This window comes from Eptesicus fuscus, chromosome 20 (assembly GCF_027574615.1).
Source record: "Eptesicus fuscus isolate TK198812 chromosome 20, DD_ASM_mEF_20220401, whole genome shotgun sequence".
NCBI lineage: Eukaryota > Metazoa > Chordata > Mammalia > Chiroptera > Vespertilionidae > Eptesicus > Eptesicus fuscus.
In genome coordinates this window covers 38,097,177-38,117,482 of record NC_072492.1, presented here as the reverse complement: position 1 = coordinate 38,117,482, position 20,306 = coordinate 38,097,177, and the positions used below count along the sequence as shown (strand labels likewise).

The window sequence follows — 20,306 nt, the reverse complement described above, 5'->3', positions numbered from 1 at the left end:
CGGGGGGAGCAGGGGGATACTGGGAAGTGGGGGTTGCTGTGCCCAGAAGAGCAGAGCCTGGCCTATGCAGCAGGAATGCTAGACTTTTCCTTGTTTCTGTTCGTGAAAGCTGTGTGACTCCAGACAGGACACTCAGCTTTCTGAACCTGTGTTCTTAAAGTGCCAAATAGTATTGGTAGGACTCGTACTGTGCATACTGACTTATATACCCATGCTTGTTTTGTGCAATAAAGGCCTTATTACCCCCATGTCACAGACAAAGAAGCAGAGGCTCAGGAAGCCTAACTGAGGCGTGGCAGGCCACATCTGGGGGTCTCTGGGAGCTGAAGTGTCGGTTCCTGCCCACCACTGCATTACGCATGCCGACTGAATGGGTGGCACAGAGCAGGCTGTTGATGTATATTTGTTGAGTGAATTCAGTTAGAACCTATATCTTTCTGACTGTAAAGCCAGTTATTTCTTCGTTTTGTTTTGCTGTTCTCTGGAGAGAAAAAAGATTCCACTTACTAAGTCTCTAGGCCTGGTATTCGGCTTGCTTCCTGACCCTCCAGGGAAGGATCGGTGACCCCATCTGCTGATGAGAGGTCATGCAATGATAATGGAGCTATGGGAAAGCGTTCAGGAGCTCTTTGGGTGGTTGCAGTCAGAATCCCTGGTAAATTGCTCTCATTCCTGGACCAGCAGGGATGTCCCGTGCGAGGCCCTGGACCCAGCATTTTCCCTTCTCTGAATTTGGTTGAAATTCAACTCAGGAGAGTTGAGATTCAGGAAATCGCCCACCCCCCGGGACTCCTGGCTGTGTCACTTTCTCCCCCGATGCACCAGCCCCCTGCAGAGAGGCAACCTCGCCTGTTTAGGGTGGAAAGGCCTTGAGCCAGAGGTCAGGCCTCTCTCAGAGTTGCCTGCTGCTCCCTCATCTTGTGTCCCAGGGGTATTTATTCCTACCTGCTAGGAGCAGCTCTGAGCCATATTCACAACTGGACAGATCTTGCAGGGAAAGGAGAGAGGGCGCACAGGGCCCTGAGACCCATGTGCCCCCTCAGGCCAGGCCGACAGCGGCTGGGTGTGGCCCAGCAGTGGGGGCTCCTGGGACCTGGGACGTGTACCCCTGTCTAAAGGGACAGCGCTCACCACCTTAGTTCCAGTCAAAGGCTATCTCGTGTGGAAACTCAGGCACAGGTCTGCTTGGTCTTCCATATTTGCAAAATAAATAGACAATATAGATTTTTTAACGTCTCCAATTTTTTAAAGGTTGGCAACCAATTCAAATATTGTAAAGCCCAGTCTAAGCCAGGAAGACAGCTTGACCCTTTGCGGTTTCTCTCTCCCAGCCCAGGCTTACATGCGGCTTCTGTGTAGCCCCAGGAGGTGGCTGAGCAGATAGCCTGGCCGGCTCTGGATCAGCTTCTCTCTGCTGGGTACCCAAGGGCCCGGAGGCTCTGTGCAGAGGCAGGCCGGTTTTCCTCTCCCCAGAGGAGGGAGAAATGAGTCCTGCCCAGAGTGGGGAGAGGCCCCCAGTAGAGGTGTTGTTTCCGAGTGCTGACCCAGGCTACCATTTCTGGACCACCCACACCTCCTCTCCGCACCAGCGCCTCTTGCCGTTGTGTTCTCCTTGTTCAGAAGAATGAAAGAGTGAGGAGAGTCAGGCTGACCCTCATCCTTCTGGGTTGAAGGCCCCTGAATTCTCTGTCTCCTTGAGGTCTAGGCTCTGAGCCTCCTTTACACTGTAAGAGGTCGCTGGTCAGGAAGTCACAAGATAGAAAAATCCACGATTGCATGATAGTTGTGTTTCTTGAGAATTGTGACTGCTGACATATCCAAAATGTTAGAACTGAGTCCGTTTATTCAAAGAAGAGTGGAAGGCAGAGAATGACCCTAGGTTCCGCATTTGGCTTGCACCTGGAGGGGGGTCGTGGGGGACAGTGGGCTTTGCGGTGCAAACTGCCCTCCACTCCTGCCCCTGCCTGGGGAGCCTGGTTAAGCCTCCTCGGTGAGCCCGTCCTCAGGTGTGGACCACCTGAGGCCTGGGCCAGTGTCTCAGGCTCAGCAGCTCCAGGGCCCAACAGGATAGGAAGGTGGATTCAGGCCTGATGGGGACTAGGAGTAGGGAGAAGGATCCACAGGGGATCCTGGGATGGATGGGCCTCACCAGTCAGGATTGGACTGGAATCCCTCACCTAGGCTGAGTTGAAGGCCCCTGCCCCTTGCCCAGCACGGGGAGTTTGGTCAGATCCTTAGCAACCAAGGAAGGTGCACAGGGCTCTCTGCTCAGTCAGGACTGCTTTGGGGCCTGGGGCTGCGGGATGAGTTCCTTCTGGGTCAAGCTGGGGGAGCCAGAGGCAGGGCCGTAAGGCTGTGCCCTGTGGTTTGGCCAGGACAGGTTGCAGGTGTTTTCATCTCTTCCTTTCCCTGGAGGTGACTAAGGGGCAGCACCACTGGCAAGCTCCTGGGGCATCATTCACAGTGCGGCCCCTGGAACACAATTCCATAGAATACAGTTGTGTCTTGTCACCTTCCAGTTTGGGCTGCAGGGTCCCTGCACGGTGACACAATGGTTTCGTGACTGGCTCCTGGTTTTCCTGGGGTGCAGGGGGTTCCTGGAATGTGCTAACACGGAAAGGAGTTGGTCACCCTCCTGGGAAGTTGGGCAGATGTGTCTGTCTGCCACCTCTACTCCCACCAAGTTCAGATTAAGCAATTGTGGGATTTCCCCCCAATATTTTTTCATTGTGGTAAAAGGCACATAATATAAAACTTACCATTATAATCATGTTTAAGTGTACAGTTCAGTGGTATTAAATACATTCGTATATTGTGCAATCATCATCATCCATCCACAGAACTTTTTTCATCTTGCAAACTGAAACTAGACCTATTAAACATAACTCCCCACTCCTCCCAGCCATTGGAAATCACCATTCTACTTTCTGTCGCTATGAAATTGACTGTTCGAGGTACATCACATAAAAGTGGAATGATGCATTATTTGTCTTTTAGTGACTGACTTGTTTCACTCAGTATAATGTCCTCAAGGCTCACCCATTTTGCAGCATATGTCATAATTTCTTTACTTTTAAAGACTGAATAATATTCCATTGTATACCTATTTTGCCTGTCCAGTCATCTAGATGGACACTTGGGATGCTTCTACATTTTAGTTAGCTATTGTGAATAGTGCTGCTATGAACAGGGATGTACAAATATTTATCGGAGACCATGTTTTCAGTTCTTTTGGGTATATACTGAGAAGTGGGATTGCTGGATCATATGGTAAATCTATTTTTAATTTTTTAAGGAACTGTCACACTTTTTGTAGCAGCTGCACCATTTTACAGTGCACAACAGTTCCAATTTCTCCACATCCTTGCCAACCCTTGTTATTTTTTGTTTTTGTTTTGGTAGTAATACTATACTAATGGGTGTGAAGTGGTATCTCATTGTGGTTTTGATTTAAGCATCTGTGTTTTTATCAGTTTTATATAATGGGGTTCCAAGCAAGTTTGTTTGCAAAGAATATGTTCTTCCACCAAAAAGAAAAATTTAAACCTCTGTGTTAATGGGAACAGCAGTTATTTGAGCTAGACAGAGGCACTGCTTTTAGTCCTGAAATCCACCACTTACGAGGTATAGTGACATTTGAGTAATATAATTAAGCTGTTAAACTTACACATGTGGTTACTGAAAGGAATGTGTAATATAAATGATCTAAGTGAGTGCAATCTTCCTGATGTGTCCATATTGAGACCTTCCTCAGGGCAGATGTTCATTCATTCAGTGGATATTAATTGAGCTTTTACTGTATGCTAGGCACTTTCTAGGCCCTGGGGATACAGAGACAAGAAGGCAAGATCCCTGCTCTTTCCATGCTCAAATTTTAGTGAGAAAGACAGACAAACAGGGTAGTAGAAGATGGAGGTAAAAGCTAGGAGGAAAATGAACAGGGATGATGTGATAGAGAATGCCTGAGGGTTGGGTGGAAGTTGCTTAATAAGCTGGTCAGGAGAGCCCATTGGGAGAGGGTATCATTTCATCTGGAACCTGCTGGTTGAGAAGAAACCAGACTCAGACAGATCAGGGGGGAGTGTATCTGGGTAGAGGGAACAGCAAGGGCAGAGATCAATGGGCTTGGTGCATTTGAAGAACAGACAGAAGAGTGGGTGCCTGGAGAGAAGGGAGTGAGGGTCAGAGTGATCAGAGATGAGGTCCCTTGTCCAGGTTTTTTGAGTCTGGTGACAACGGTTTGCATCCCATTTCACTGTCTCACTCACATGGGCACTGCAGGTAGCGACAAAGCAAGCCAGTGTGGCTGTATTCCAGTGGGGCCCTGGGTAGCTCTATCCTGGACAGTAGGTGGGTGGATTGAACATGAACTCTTGTCAGTTGCTTTAAGGAAAAACAAAGAAGAAAAGTCCATGGATTCCTTTCATGTTATACTTCACTCTTCCTCTCTAGGTGAACAGAGAGAGGCTGCGTTGCCTTTCTCCCAACAAATTAAGAGCATGTAGGGAGAGAAATTGACACCTAGATGGATGCCTCTGATGGCTGTCTTTCTCCTCCCTGCAGACGTGGGCTACTGTGTGTGTACAGGAGGGGCAGGGTGGCCCCCACAGGCCTTTGTACCCTCGGCTAGCAGAACATCAGATGTGGGGATGTGGGAGACACACATGGACAGGAGGATGGAAGAAGATGACTCAATCAAAGTTACTGATGACACTGAGCATCTGTCTTCCAAGCTTTGGTCTTTTGTAGGCAACAGGCACCCTCCTTCTGAGCTTCAGTCTTGCTCTACTTCCCCAATTCAAAGGAGAGGGCTGGAGTGGGGGAGGGGGACTTGGGGAAGATTAAGGTTCAAATTTTGCTTTTGATTTTGCACACTGGCACATACAACAATGATGCTGGTTCACAACAGATTGCACAGTTTCCTGAATTTCACTATTTTCCTGACTGATCCCAGGGTACTTTTGTTAAGAGCCAAAGATCAGATAGTTTGTTGATAGCTCTTTCCAGCCCACCCTTCCTCAGATGTTCGTGCTGCCAGAGAGGGAAGTGGGTCTCTCCAGCCTGACTTGCCCTAGCTGTACCCATGCTGATTTGCAGTGGACACTTCCTTTTTTTATTTTTTTTATTGATTTCAGAGAGGAAAGGAGAGGGAGAAAGAGATAGAAACATCAATGATGAGAGAGAATAATTGGTTGGCTGCCTTTTGCACATCCCCCACTGGGGATCGAGCCCCCATCCTGGGCGTGTGCCCTTAACCAGAATCACACCTGGGACCCTTCAGTTCACAGGCTGAAGCTCTATCCACTGAGCCAAACCAGCTAGGCCTGGACACTTCCTTTTTAAAGTGCCAACAAAGGGTTTCTTACCAAGAATTGCTTAGGTAGAGAATCTGACCACTCAGATTATAGAATCTGTCTTCTTTCCCCCTCCCTTTTTTGGGAAGCTGGTTGTTTGTCTTCAATATTCTATAATGGAAAGCTAAAAATACACTTTAAAATTCAGCTATACACTAGAAGGAAAGCAAGAATATAGTATAAACAACATTTGGGAGAGAGATCGCTCAGAGGGAGAAGGGAAAGGGGACATATTGTAGAGGGACACGTCGGGTGGAGGGCACAGGGATGTCTGTCATGTTACTCTTCTCAAACCCACATTTTATGTCTACTGAATATTAAGTATAAGACTATAAAAATCAGGTTATAGAAAAGAACATTTAGTATGATCCCATTTTTTGTTTAACTGTATCCTATATAATAATAGGCTAATATGCAAATCGACCGAACAGCGGAACAACCAGTTGCTATGACACTCACTGATCACCAGTGCACAAATGTCATGCACCAGGCCTCTAGTGTATAGCTGAATCTTAAACAGTATATTTTTAGCTTTGTGTTTTTGAAAAATATATATATACTAGAGACCTGGCCTGTGGGATTGGGCCGAAACTGGCTCTCCGACATCCCGCAAGGGGTCCCAGATTGCTAGAGGGTGCAGGCCAGGCTGAGAGACCCCACCGGTGCACTATTGGGGCTGGGGAGGGACGCGGGAGGTTGGCCAGCTGGTGAGGGGCCATGGGAGGGCTCCAGGGAATGTCCGGCCCATCTCGCTCAGTCCCGATTGGCTGGACCTTAGCAGCAAGGTAATCTATCGGCCCCCTGGTCGTCAGTGCACATTATAGTGAGCAGTTGAGCGGCCTTAGCATATTATGCTTTGATTGGTTGAATGGCCAACTGGTCAACCGTATACTTAGCATATTATGCTTTTATTATATAGTATATATAATTATTATTATGTGTATTCTTCCATAGATTTTTTTTCCCTTTTAACAATATGCTTATGGGATTCACCTGTGTTACTGTGTGTAGCTGTAGTATACTTGCTTTCACTCTTGCTGATATTTCAGTGTATGACTACACCACAATTTATTTTTAATTTGCCCCCTTTTATGCTTGCTATGAGCATTCTTATGCATGGTTCCTGGTGTACATGTGATTGGTATCTGTAGGATGTATGGAAGAGAAGGTTACCTCTGCTCACCTTTATTCTGCAGTCTTCCCAAGCAATGGGACCAATTCATACTCCCAGCAGCAAACTGTGTGTGTGAGTTGTTCCATACCCTCTCTAATATTAGTACTTCTCAAATTTAGTATTTAATTAGATGTGGAGGGAGCAATCCAGGACAGTAGGAGGGAGGTAAGTGTAGTTTGATGAATTTTGACCATCACCACAGTGAAAATTTAGAATATTTTCATTACTCCAAAAAAAAAAAAAAAAAAAGGTACCCTTGTTCCCCCTTTTCAGTAAGCACCCTCCCTCATCCCCAGTTCTTTGCAACCATTGATTAGATTTCTTTCCTTATAGTTTCACCTTTTCCATAATATTATGTGAGTAGAATAACTCTGGGTTCCTGATGAACTCCTGGACCCAGGCATCACTGGGGTTGGCACACACCAGCCAACCTCATTTAGTTTGGAAGCTAAATGAGGATTAAGGACCTAGTCTTCATTCTTAAGTAAGCTGAATTTATGAACGTGCATACATATGCGTGCTAGAATAATTTGCTTTGGTGTTTATTTAAATGGTGGATTTCCCTCGTGCATGTAAGTTCGCACTTGTTTTTAATACTTTGCTGCTTTTTCAATGTATGAGCATCATTTCATAGGCATAAAGCCTGGTGTTGTTGGAACAGCACTTATTCTTTCTCTTTCCTTCCCTTAGATGCCCCTAATCATCCTATCTCTTTCCTTCCAACCAATGAAACGGATTTATCAGGGAAAATAAAAAACAAAGGAATAACCAGAAGTCCAATATTTACTAAAGAAAACAAAAACAATCTTTATTATTCTGGCAATTTTAACAGAGCAAAGGGCTTATACAAACTCAATAAGCATCTGTTGATAGGCTTGGTCCCATGCCTACCCAGAGACAGGAGCACAATCATTCACCATCACCCTGAACATGAGGCACCCGCTATATGATTGGGAAAGGAATTGGGGATAAGAGGGTGTTATAATGATTTCTCAGAGAAATCGTTAAAAAAGAACATCAAAGGAATAAAACGATTTACATAGCTTAGTAAATTAAAGAAAGCTTTCAGAATGTGGTTAGTGGAGGGGGGAAGGACTCAGAGGACAGGGAACTTCTGGGGCTGCAGGGACATTCCCCTAGTCAGCATCCCTGCTGCCCATTGGGAAACTGACCCCCTGGGGAATCTCCTTCAAGTTGTTGATGTATTCCTGAACCCAGGCATCGCTGGGATTGGCACAGATTTGCCGGCCCCTTGTGGTGATAAAGCTGTGGAGAAGGCAGAAGTATTATATAGAGGATGAGTAAGGACATGCTTGACCACCTGTGGACTCTTCATCTTCATCCCTCTGGGCAGCTCAGGGCTAGTCCATCCTATCAAGGAAGCATCCCCCAACCCTCAGGGACGTTTTGGTCTTTCTCTGAGTGATTTATGGAAATAACCTAAAGCCACCTCTTTTCTGCTGTCTCTTTCTCTCCTCTCTCCCCTCTACTTTTGGGCACACCTTCCCTGGCTCCCTGAAGGCCCCATTTCACCTCAGTAAACAGCCACAGGGGTCTCTCCCTTTGTCTTGTGTGCACTAAAGGCCCCCAGAGGGCGGGGCTTTCTCAGGATGCTCCTTATCCATCCGCTGGTGCACTTGTGAACCCCTCCCCACTCCGACACCTGTGTTCTCTGTCATCCCAGGGATGGGCAAGGGGACTGACACTTACACAACACCATTTAGGGGGCACTTGTCGCTGGTCTTAATATAGTCAGCCACAACTTTGCGGGGGATCTTCCGGGGCGTGTAGGTCATGCAGCAGATGAGTGGGGGGTCAAGGCGTTCTGTGGGGAAACAAGGACAACAAGGAGTTGCTCAGGAGCGCCGGCAAGCCTGAGAGGTTCGGGAAGAAATAGAGAGAGAGACAGCTCAGCGAAAGGGAAACTGGATATAACCTGGCTTTTTTGTTTGTTTCTCATTCATTTCCTTAGTCTTGTCTTTGGTTTGTCTCTTCTTTTTGGTCTCTAACTTACTCTATAGGGAATCAAATTCTACCCTCTCTTCCTAAATCTCTTTGGGGGAAATTTCTTTTCTAATCCATCCAATCATGAAATAGCTGAGTGACAGGAGGGACAATTCTTACAACTCTTGGGAATAGCTAAGGTGATTCTAAAACTTACCAGCTCCCATAGGATCGTAAGTAGACGTAGATTCTGCCTCATGCTAATAACCCAATAAGTGAGACTTCAATGATCGCACCCAAAAAGTAACATCAAATCCTGCCACCCAGATCAATAGACTCCATTTGAACCCTCTAGGAGAAAACAGCAGTGTTATCTTGGAACCCCAGTCGAAGTTCTCTAAGTTCACTTGGGGGTTCTCAGGCCAGAAGACTTGGAAGATGTGGTCTGACTTCTGGCCAGAGTGTGGGGAGCAACTGTTGTTAAAGAAAAGTGGACAACAAACTCACCTTCCTCTTGGGCGTAGAGGACCCTGGCGCAGAGGATGACCAGGATGGTAGCTTCAAGGAACTTCATGATGCTGGGCTAGGCAGAGGAGTGTAGGCAGAACTGAGACGGAGCTTTGGAAATCACTGCTGCTGGCCTCCTTCTGGGAACTGCACTATCTTCCCTCCTTTTATAGGCGGCCCGGGGCAGCGGGAACTTAGGAATTGGAGGTGCCTAAGCAAGAAATTTTACGTAGAGTGGTATCACGTGGGTTGTGCAACCAGGGTTTCCTGAGGTTACTAATGTGATTGGGATGCTTATGAGGAAGTTGTTTCTCCAGATGGGTTACCAGGAATTGGCACCATCCAGGGGTCATGCTTAGCTGTTTCCTTTTCAAGTGACAGATCTCTCTGAAGTGCCGGGTCACCGCCTCCTTCCATAGAGCAGTGCTCTGGTGCACTTCCACAATTGTTCTGTCCATTTAAATGTGACATGAATAATAATGCCACTGAGTCTCAGGCAGCATAAGCCAAGGGAGCCGCACTGTAGATGGAAAATACAGAATTGGGATCCTGGAGGTACAAGAATGGTAAAAGTAAGAATTAACCTTCTAGTAATTGTCTGTTTATCAAACATTCACCATACACTGAGTGACCAGAATATTATGATCTCTGAACGCATAATAATCTGGCCACTCAGTGTATTTGTATCTCAAATGGGTACCAGAAGTATTCTAGACTTTTGCTGGAGATCAACCACCTATTTGCCCTGAGCTTTCTATCAGCTAGTGCAAAGGGGAAAACTGATCAGGTGCATGATTTATAGTATCTTTGATATCAAATAAATGAGGTATTTAAGAGAAGTACACTGAGTGGCCAGATTATTATGTGTTCAGGGATCGTAGTAATCTGGCCACTCAGTGTATATGTACAATGATATCTAGATATAACACTGGATGTGGTCAGCAGTCTTAAAAATCTCCATACTCTTTGAACTGGAACCTCTATTTCTCATAATCTGTCCTATGGAAATGACCTCACAAATGTGGAACATATTAGGGACAGTGTTGTTTGGTGCAGTTTATGATCAAATAATTGACAGCAAACTACACATTTCACAGTGTTGGAATGATAAAGTTAACCCACTGATGGACCCTTAGTCAGCCTCTTAAACAGATAGCGACATGACAGTACTTGATTTTTAATATTCAGTATTAACAATCAAGATGCAAAATTTTATATGCAATTTTATTTCAAAAATCCTGGGAAGAGAAAAAAGAAACCAGAAAGAATTAAAGCCCCCTATCTATGACCATCTTCTCCACACCCCATGTCCCATGGGTTATCTCTCTTCCACAAGGAAGAGAGGAAAAGTACTGACATTACACAACGGTAGGAACACTGGCTGTTAGCATCACTGCAATCAACACATTTATGACAGGTCTGGAGAGAGGTAAGCGAGGCAGTGTGGTGTCTGCCCTAACTGTGAGGAACTGGAAATCAGCCCGAGAAAAGCCAGCTCCACTTCTTCCACCCCCTGAGGGGACCAGCAGAAAGTTGATGTCACTGCTCAGGGCCTCAAAGTAGGGCACAGAGGGAACCAAGAAGCTAAACATTTCTTGGTTACCTTGAATTTATGTTTTGAATCTCCGCCCTTGTCTGGCTCTCTCTTCAGGGAATAGAGCTGTTGGAACAGTTGGCCCTTGTTCCATCTCTTTGGGGGAACTTCATCTGGTCCACGGGTGGTTCTGAAAATCACTTGAAGGGAGGATCCGAGGGGAAGCTGCCATTTGGCTCATCGTAGGAACCAGTGGGACCTGGCATTTGCCCTCCTGTCTTTCATGTCCAGAGATGAGGATACATAAATGTCATTGGGAAACAGCCCAGGATATTTTGAAACCTTCTGTGAAGTTCTTTGCTTTTACTTAGGGAATCTCAAGCCATAGGACTTACATGATATGGTTCAGACATCCCAGAGCGTTGGGACACAACTCTAAAAGGAAGCAAGGATGAGGGTTGAGAGAATCTTGGGATACAGATAAGACTTGTGCACTGAGGGCCGTGGCGAGGAGATGTTAACAAAAGCAGCCTTTGAAACTTCAACGATATTGGGCAGGCTGAGGAGTGTGGGCAAAGCCAAGGTGGGACTGGACCCTCGCTGCTGCCTACATCCATTCCATGTCCCAACCCATGTCCTGCCTATTTATAGGCAACTCTAGACCGTGAGGAACAGGAGGCTGGGGATGGTGTCATGTCACAAGGTGCACATGCTGAGGTATCTCGATCACATGGAGGTTCCGGGTACACAAGAATAGCCCAGTTGCTCACTTGCTGGGGCAGATTGTGTGGGAATATTTTGGACAGTGAGAGGAGGTCAGATGATGTTAGTGTCAGCTGTAAGGTCATGGAGAGATCTACAGGTTAGTGATTCCTTCCACAGGGCAGATAGGACACTTGCTACAGGTCTTCTGACCATCTAGGGTGACATCTGTGATGATGCCACAGCATCCTGGGCACACAAGTCACACTTAAACCACACCCTGGGTGAAAGAGACCGTAACATCACGTTGGTTGGAGCTTCGAAGGAAATGACTAACCAGTGAGGGGGATGCCAGTAGTTGTTATCACCAGGGTACCAAGCTTAGCTGGTTCCTTCGACCATTGACAGATCCATCTATGAACGGTACCATTCCCCTTTCCCTTCCACAGAGCACAGACTTATGTTCTTCTCAGGTGTGACATAGGTCATGATGTCACAAAGGTTTAAGTAGCCTGAGCCATGTTTGATCCAGACCCAGATGGGCAGAATGGAATTGGGGAAGCTTGGGGTACAGGCATGACAGGAGTGATGGGGTCAGCTTTTTTTAAATCGCTATTTCCTTCATCTGACATTCACAAGGCCCTACAATATGCCATCACTGGGTTCAACAGTAGGGAAAGGAAATAAACATGCATTCGATATGGACTATCTATATGGATTAGAAGCCTTACATGGCCTTATTTTTTGACCCAGAAAGTCTATAGCTCAGAAAATAGACTTTTTCTATATTGGGGAAATAACATCATTTGTGGAGAAAGTTTTATGCATATAAATGTTTGGTACAGTTTAAAACAATAAAAAATTGGAACCAGTCCAAATGTGTGTGCTGCAATAATGCATGATAACATTAATGCACTAAGATGATTGAATAAATTAGGCAGCTCTTAAAAATACTGGAATGATTTGGAAAAGTCTTATAATGTCAAGTATAAATAAGAAAAATACTAAATTTTTTCCATATTGTGACTACAATAATGCCTCCCTTTCAACTCTCAGTAAAAAGAGAGAGAAGAAGGGAGAGAGAGAAATATCTATTGGTTGCCTCCTGTACATGCCCTAACCAGGGATTGAACCCTGCAACCTGGGCATGTGCCCTGACCAGGAATCGAACCAGCAACCTTTTGGTGTACTGGATGATACTCCAACCAACTGAGCCACCTGGCCAGGGCTGGGAGAATGTTCTTAATAGTCATATCTGAGGTGAGGCTTGGGGGGTAGAGTTAGCAAATAAAAATAGAGTATGAATAATCTTTTTAGTAAAAGTATGTCCCATGCAATATTTGGGACATATTAGTGTAAAAATTATTTGTTGTGTATCTGAAATTCAAATTTAATTGGGAATCCTGTATTTTATTGCAGGTGTGAATACCCCTTATATAGCCTGTCTATTTCCTGTGGGAGATGGAGTTCACGTTAGAATCATTGAGAGAGTTAAAAAAATTCCCAATACCAGGACCTCACTCCAAAGTTACCACTTTAATTAGAGTTAGGCGGGGCGGAGCATCAGTGATTTAAAAACTCCCGAGGTGATGTCAATGCACAGAACCACTGTTGGGGTGAGTCGTAGGCTGTTTGGGGCCAGCCTTAAGAGTTTCAGAGGCAATACAACTCCCTTTCAGCTTTTCAGAGCTTCTGGTCTGTTTTTGGTCAATTCTACTGGATGGTTAATTAGAATCCAAAAATCTGTCAGCCAGGGTCACTCCTAGAATTGGGTTTCAGAAAGCCTCTCAAGCTCACCTCTGGGAGCTCTAGTCATCCCTTTCACTGCCACATCCCTGTCCATTTCACTGACTTCTGCCTCCACACTGCCCTCTGCTGATGAAACAGTGCCACAGCATGGAGGTCACCACAATTGGCTCCCTGCGTCTGCCTGCATCCCAACCATGCCTTCACAAGGAACGTGACTGTTCATCTTGTTCACAAGATAAATATTTAAAAGAAGGGGGCGAGGATCAGGACCCCTTCCTAGTCTCCCATCTCCCCATTTCTGCTTATACAAACATTAGCTTGGAGTGGAGAACTCTGCTTTTCCAGATTACTGATTCTCCACCAGATGGGTTTGCAGGCAGTGAGTAGAAAGGGACTCATAAACTTTTTTTCCTTCTCTGCTAACAGAGGAGCCAACTTCAAAGTAAGCTAATCTCTTAACAGGTTTTACGGATTTATGCTAGAAGGAACCAGTCTCCCAACATCTTGAATTTCCCCTTTTTGATGCAACCGTGGCTGGCAGCTGGCCTTGGTAAGAATCTATAACAGGCCATGGCGGGTAACCAGCTGCTGTGCTAGCTAGAGGTGTCCTCACTGACTTTCTTCCTCACCTCCTGCCCCAGCCAAGTGCATTTTTCAGGCTCTGTATCAGTTAGGGTGGTTTGAGTTTTAGTATCAGAAAAGCTGACTCAATGTGGCATAAACAATAAAGGGAACTCTTTGCTCACATAACGGAAACTTCAAGAAGTAGCATTAGCTTCAGTAGCAAGAGCTTGATCGGTGAGCCTTAAGTATCACTAGAAACCGTGATCTTTCTGAATCTCTGATCTCCCTTCAATTGGTCCTTCATCCTGTGACATCAACTGTGAAGTGAATCACTTGATTTTACAAACTACCCTCTTGAGACCCCTCAGTGGGTTTCTACAGGAGGTCATGACCTTCCCTCCACAAAGGAGGAACCCACTAGGGTTCTATCATCGGCCTGTCTATCTGGCCTGAACTTGATTTGTTTTACTCCCACCACAGGGAGTGAGTAGTTTCCCATGGGTCAGGTGACCCCGTGGGAGGTAGCTGGGCTTGAGCCTTCTTCCCAGTGGCACTGCACATGGATCGGGGAATCCTGTGTTCCTCCTTGCCTAGGGAAAACCTAGTTTATATCAGTTGTGGCCGCATAATTACTAATAGTATCCCCTTTGCCTCTCAAAAATGGGCTCATCCTACCAATAGACCGCTGCCTGGAGGGACTCTGCCAGCAGGAGCTGGTGGGGTGGTCTCAGGGCTGCTGTCCACAGAGATCCCTGGCTGTGTGGGCAAAGGGTGCTGAATCCAGTCTGCACTTGACTTGTAAATCCTTGCACCTCGCACAGGGCTGGGTGCTCCAAGAAGATGTCTTTTCTTAAAGTGCTCAGGCTAACAAATATGTGATAATGTAGATATTGGTATGATGGTTGATACACATATGAAATAGGTTATACATATTTTACATACATAGTTCCACATGAATATTATCTATATGTACTTCATCCTGTTCAGTGGTTTCATATTTATTATGTGGCTATACTATGATGTTTTAAACTGTTCCTATTTTGATGAATTTGTTCCTCTTTCATTGCTTTGACAAGCAAGGCTACAAAGAATATCCATGTGCCTATACCTTTGTGTCTTTAGGTAAAGTTTCTTGAACTACATTCCTAGAAATAAGGTAGCTAGATTGAAGAGTATGTAAATTTAAAAATTGCTAAGAACCTGTCTTTGCCCAGCCGGTGTGGCTCAGTGGTTGACCGTAAACCTAGGAACTAGGGAGTCACGGTTTGATTCCTGGTCAGGGCACAAGCCTGGGTGGTGGGCTTGATCCCCAATAGGGGGTGTGCAGGAGGCAGCTGATCTATAATTCTCTCTTATCATTGATGTTTCTATCTAGCTCTCCCCCTCCCTTCCTCTCTGATAGCAATAAAAATATATTTTAAAAGAAAAGAAAAGAAATTGTGTCTTGCTCTTCAAGACTAGGTACATAATAGTCTATAAAATAATCATTGTTTTGAAAAATAATGTTTTATTTTTAACTTTTGGGAATATACAGGTATTATTGTCATTTCCTTTCTACTCACTTCCCCTTCTCAGATTTTCCTAAACTTTGCCCCCCATCATTTTTTTCCCAACCAGAGATCCTGACTTTGTCACAAAACAAAGCCAATAAAATTACTATTGATGATTCTATAACAGTGGTTGGCAAACTTATTAGTCAACAGAGCCAAATATCAACAGTACAACGATTGAAATTTCTTTTGAGAGCCAAATTTTTTAAACTTAAACTTCTTCTAACGCCACTTCTTCAAAATAGACTCTCCCAGGCCGTGGTATTTTATGGAAGAGCCACACTCAAGGGGCCAAAGAGCCGCATGTGGCTCGCGAGCCGCAGTTTGCCGACCACGATTCTATAACATTTTGATAGAATAAAACAATTAAGAATGGTTTATTTTTTTAAATTCCATTATTTCACACAATTGAATCAGAAGTGGTCATTAACATTCTATAAATAATTGCTGGTTGATGGTTTTGGAACAATTGCCCTGAGAAGAACAAGCTAAATATAACCACTCACCTACACACTGAGTATGTGTCAACCACTTTGTGATCAGAGCGCCTGAGGAGGGATGATGTTGTGAGGTCTCTCCCAGTAAGCAGGCAAGAACATAAGGAAATACATTATAAAAAAAAAACAAAGAAAGAAAAAACGGCGCCTGCCAGCTGCAGTAAGGCAGAGGGAGAGCGTGACCGTGGCTCCCCAGTGCCTCTGTCCCCAGAGTTCCCCAGCAGGCCTGGCCCCTAGGCCAAGGCTGTGAGATCAGCAGGTGAATCTCTCTGATGGAAAATCTGGGCGCTTTCCATCAGAGAGATGGTGGTGCCTGTTGGCTTGCCTCTGCGCTGGGCCCGGACAAAGCCCGTTGGTTGTCAAAGCCAGATGTTTGGGGAGCTTGTCTCTCAGGTGCCTGATGTGGGGCACCCACCCTTCTCTCCCCAGGGAGAAGCTCTGGGTTTGCGATGCCCTCGTGATTATGGATTATGGAACTGTGTCTCAGCCTCTCCTAACCACCTCAGTGTGGCTTTTCTCTTGTTTGCAGATGCAAAGCACCGGCTCCGCCGGTTTCCAGGGTTTTGTGGGGGTTTTTTGGTGGTGGTGTTTTTTTTCTGAGGAAATTGTTCCGCATGCAGCTGTAGATCCGGTGTGTCCGTGGGAGGAGGTAAATTCAGGCTCTTTTTACTAATATGTGGCCATCTTGGACTGCCTCCTCTCTCATTTTTGCTCTAACCTTAGCTTTGGTTTCCATCTTAACCCTGCAGGGAATGCTGATAAATGAATAGTTGCCTCTTGTTCCAGTTCTATTTGGGAAACTTAATCTGGTCTGGGAAGAGGTTTTTCCTGCAAGAGACTGTGTAAATCACTTACAAAGTGGCAATGAGGTGAGTTTATTACTGAGCTGATCCCTGGGAAGCAGGTGAAGCTGGATTCTGCCTCTTGTTGAAAACCCACTCAATTTAACCATTCCCCAAGTAAGACGTGCCCCTCCCCTGCCTTCCAGGTGTTTAGAACAGAAAGCTAAAACTCCTTCGGCAAGAAGAGCTCCCTGAACGATAGCCCAGGGAAGTTTGAAAACCTTTGAAGAAGTTCTCGATTTCACTTGGGTGCCCCTATCTATAGGGCTTTGGTGATATGGTCTTACCCAGTGGTCGGCAAACTCATTAGTCAACAGAGCCCAATATCAACAGTACAACGATTGAAGTTTTTCTTGAGAGCCAAATTTTTAAAACTTCTTCTAACGCCACTTCTTCAAAATAGACTCGCCCAGGCCGTGGTATTTTGTGGAAGAGCTACACTCAAGGGGCCAACGAGCCGGATGTGGCTCGCGAGCCGTGGTTTGCCGACCATGGGTCTGACCCGAGCCAGAAAGTGGGGGACAGCAGCAAATGGCAGCAGGAGGACGCTAGTCAGAGGAAGCCTGGGAACAGAGGGCCATGGTGAGGAGGACAGTGAGGGCCCACGACTCGCTGATGCCAGCCTCCTCCTGGGGTCCACGCTATGTCCCCGGAACCCCAGGGAGATGGAAACTGGGGGTGTTGCGAAAGGAAGTTTTGAAGTGTAGTGGTGCCTGTTGCTTGTACATGCAAGAGGGGTCTTGGGTAACCACAGGGCTCAGGGTATTGGCAATAATAGTTCCAAGTACTCACTTGTCTGGGCTGTTTAATGGGGAAGTGGTTTCCACAGCAAGAGGAGGTGAGAAGTTGATGTCACCCTGGGACAACACTTAGCTGGTTTCTTCTCACTAGAGCTCTCTAGTCATAGTTTCCCTCAGCAGAGCTGAAACTTCTCTGTTATTCCACAGCTGTTCGAACCGCATACATGTGACATGTGCAATGATGCCATGAGTCCTGAGCAGCACAACCCAACTGAAACCACATCCAGGGACAGAGCTGTGTTGGCAGAGCCTGGGCTTCAGGAGTCAGGAGTGCAGGCAGCCTTTCAGGCACCTGCTCATTCAGGAGAGATCCAACACGGGCCCCGGTATACACAAAGGGCACGGAGACGTGTTAGATATGGGTGCTCATGTGCATAAGGAACCTGAAGATACTCTTAGCCTTTGACCAAGATAATCCCTGTTTAGGACTCTATTTCCTAATTAACTTCAAATATGGGAGAAAGGTTTATGCATAAGAATATTTGGTCCCCAACACATTGATGGCAATTTAAATTTAGACCCAGTTTAAATCATCTACAACATGGAAATGGTGAAGAAAATGATGGCATCTTGACTTGGTTGACTATTAGCGAGCCTTTACAGACAATACAACAACATGGGGAGGGCTTATGTTATAAGTTTAAAAAAAATCCAAGCTGCATATTGGCTTATTTTATTTTTGTTTATTTATTTATTTGCATATTTTTAGGTGTTGCTGATACAGTATTTTAAAATTATTTATTTTTAATTGAATTTATTGGGGTGACATTGGTTAATAAAATTATATAGGTTTCAGGTGTATAATTCAATAATACATCATTTATATATTGTGTTGGTATGTTCACCACCCAAAGTCATATCTCCTTCCGTCACCATTTATCCCCCCCTTACTCTCTTCTACGTCCCCCACCCTCCCTTTCCCTCCGTTAACCACCATACTTTTTTCTGTATCTATGAATTAATTTTTGCTTAATCCCTCACCTTTTTCACCTGTCCCTCCACCCCTCCCCTCTAACAGCTGTCAGTCTGTTTTCTCTGTCAATGAGTGTGTTTCTAATAAAAATTAGCTGCTGCTGCTTCTTTTTTTTTTTACTATTCCCTTTTTTGTTCTCTTTCATCATTCAGGTTTGTTCACATTATAATAATAGGCATGAAGGGGAAAAATAATTATGTTTTTCAAAGCTCAACCTGTCCAAAGTATCATACACGAAATCATGCCATCATCTCTTAGGGGAAAAACATTAAAAAATGACAGTGATCTTAAGGTTAAAATTAAGACCAATTCCAAGTAAGCCGTATGTAAGGTTTAAGTGCACATAGTGTTTTCATGGCAATGATTTTTACAGAAATGCAGGCGTGATGCATATGATTTAAATATTCAAATCCTTTAAGGTTTCTGCATGAGCACTTAAATAAAAACTGCCACATTGGCATCGTTTCCGTGGCTTTCAATTTCCCGTTTGATCTCAGAAGTGTACGAGCGATCTTTGCCCTGAGCCACTTCCATGATCGCCATGTCCTTCCGTAGGGTCTTCTCTCCGGCAGCTCTGCTCTCCGGGCCCATGTACAGTCTCCCAGCTTCAGCCACCTGGAGGCCACAGTGGGAGCACAGTGGGTAATGCTTGCTGGAGGAGGAGAAAAGACAACAGGCCACCTTATCAGAGGCCAGGGTGGGGGGTGGGGTGGGGAGGAGGGTCGGCAGCCCACGTGGCTGCTGAGCTGGTGATGCCACACCCCACGGAAGCCACGCCCCTCCCACCCCCCAAATTAGCTTCTTTTAATCAGGGCCCATCCAGTGTCTGGGGATGTGGTCAAGTCCATAAAATATTTTTTTATTCTGGTCCCAGGAAAGAAGGAGAATAGAAATAGGAAGTGGGATGTGTCCTCTCTCATCTACCCCTTTGGCCACCTAATGTTAAAGGACTTCCCATTCTTCCTTAATATGGGCAAACTCAGTAATGATGACTCATTATTTCGAGAATTCTTCCGTTTCTCCCGTCCCCAGCCTTCTGCTTGTATGAAGTGGTTAGGTGGTGCTGTGGCGGGGCCAGTCCTACCCTCATTGGTATGTCCGGACCAGCATCTATTCTACATCCTTTCTGATGCCAGAAACCCATAGTTCTTGGAGAAGCCACTCTTCCCCATAATCCTCGGACTTTAAGTTTGTATGAAATTCATCCAACCCACAATCCAGGAATGTGCCTTGATTCGCTTAAGCAAATCAGTGAAACCCATCCCCACAGCCGAAGTGATGGGCTAGGAATTGGGATTCTGACCTTAAGTCAGTCAAATCCAAGAGAACCTAGTGATGTTTTTCAATGGGGCACAGCCTCTCTGTTCCCTGAAGAAAATGAACAAGGATTCATGGAGCCCTGGAAGGTATGGGAAGCCCCTGGCATTCTCACATGGAAGGGAGTCAGAAAGAGAAGAAAACAGGGCCTGTGGGCCTTACCTGTACCCTTCAGTCTTGGAGCCACAGGTTCATGTATTCAAGCCTCTTTGAGTTAAGTTTGTTTGCTCGTTTTCCTCCTTGAAACTTTAACATCCTGAGAAATAGAGTCCTGTATCTGTGTTGAGATACAGGGTCTGTTAAAAGTAATAGCTCAGCCCTACCTGGTTTGGCTCAGTGGATAGAGCATCAGCCTGCAGACTGAAGGGCCCGGGTTCAATTCCAGTCAAGAGCACATGCCTGGGTTTCGGGCTCCATCCCCAGTGGGGGGCATGCAGGAGGCAGCCAATCAATGATTCTCTCTCATCATTGATGTTTCTATTTCTCCCTCCTTCTCTCTTCCTCTCTGAAATTAAAAAAAAAAAAAAAAGTAACAGCCCAGACTGAAGTGTGGGAGTGGCTGATCAAAAAAAGGAGGAGGGAATTTGGTGAGCATCTTGTTAAATGGAAGTGGGTTTTAAACTTTGTTGTGCATGGGAATTACCTGGAGATTTGTTAAAACCCAGATTGCTGTGCTCCCCTTCCAGAGGAGGGCTCGGAATCCGCATTTCTAATGAGTTCTCAGGCTCTGCTCGATGCTCTTGCTGTGGTCTGGGCACCACCTTGGTGAATCTCTCACATGATGTTGCTGCTGCTGGTT

The 20,306-nt window shown here is 45.6% G+C and overlaps 1 protein-coding gene across 1 annotated transcript; it reads right to left on the bottom strand.

The window, feature by feature from the left end:
- Nucleotides 1–7,310: 7,310 nt before the first annotated feature.
- Nucleotides 7,311–9,139, bottom strand: LOC103297150 (C-C motif chemokine 3-like). The gene is made up of 3 exons (XM_008153832.3): nucleotides 8,980–9,139; nucleotides 8,239–8,353; nucleotides 7,311–7,794 (listed from the first exon to the last, which is right to left on the bottom strand). Exons 1-3 carry the CDS (start codon nucleotides 9,044–9,046, stop codon nucleotides 7,665–7,667), a joined length of 312 nt encoding a protein of 103 aa, XP_008152054.2. The 5' UTR covers nucleotides 9,047–9,139; the 3' UTR covers nucleotides 7,311–7,664.
- Between the last annotated feature and the right edge of the window lie 11,167 nt (nucleotides 9,140–20,306).

Bases quoted from the DNA above. Each gene is read 5' to 3' on its own strand.
- LOC103297150 (XM_008153832.3), bottom strand. From the start codon at position 9,046: ATGAAGTTCCTTGAAGCTACCATCCTGGTCATCCTCTGCGCCAGGGTC. The intron at 8,354-8,979 runs GTGAGTTTGTTG...GTTTCCCCACAG, and splicing joins CCTCTACGCCCAAGAGGAAG to AACGCCTTGACCCCCCACTC. The intron at 7,795-8,238 runs GTAAGTGTCAGT...CCTTCTCCACAG, and splicing joins TGCCCCCTAAATGGTGTTGT to CTTTATCACCACAAGGGGCC.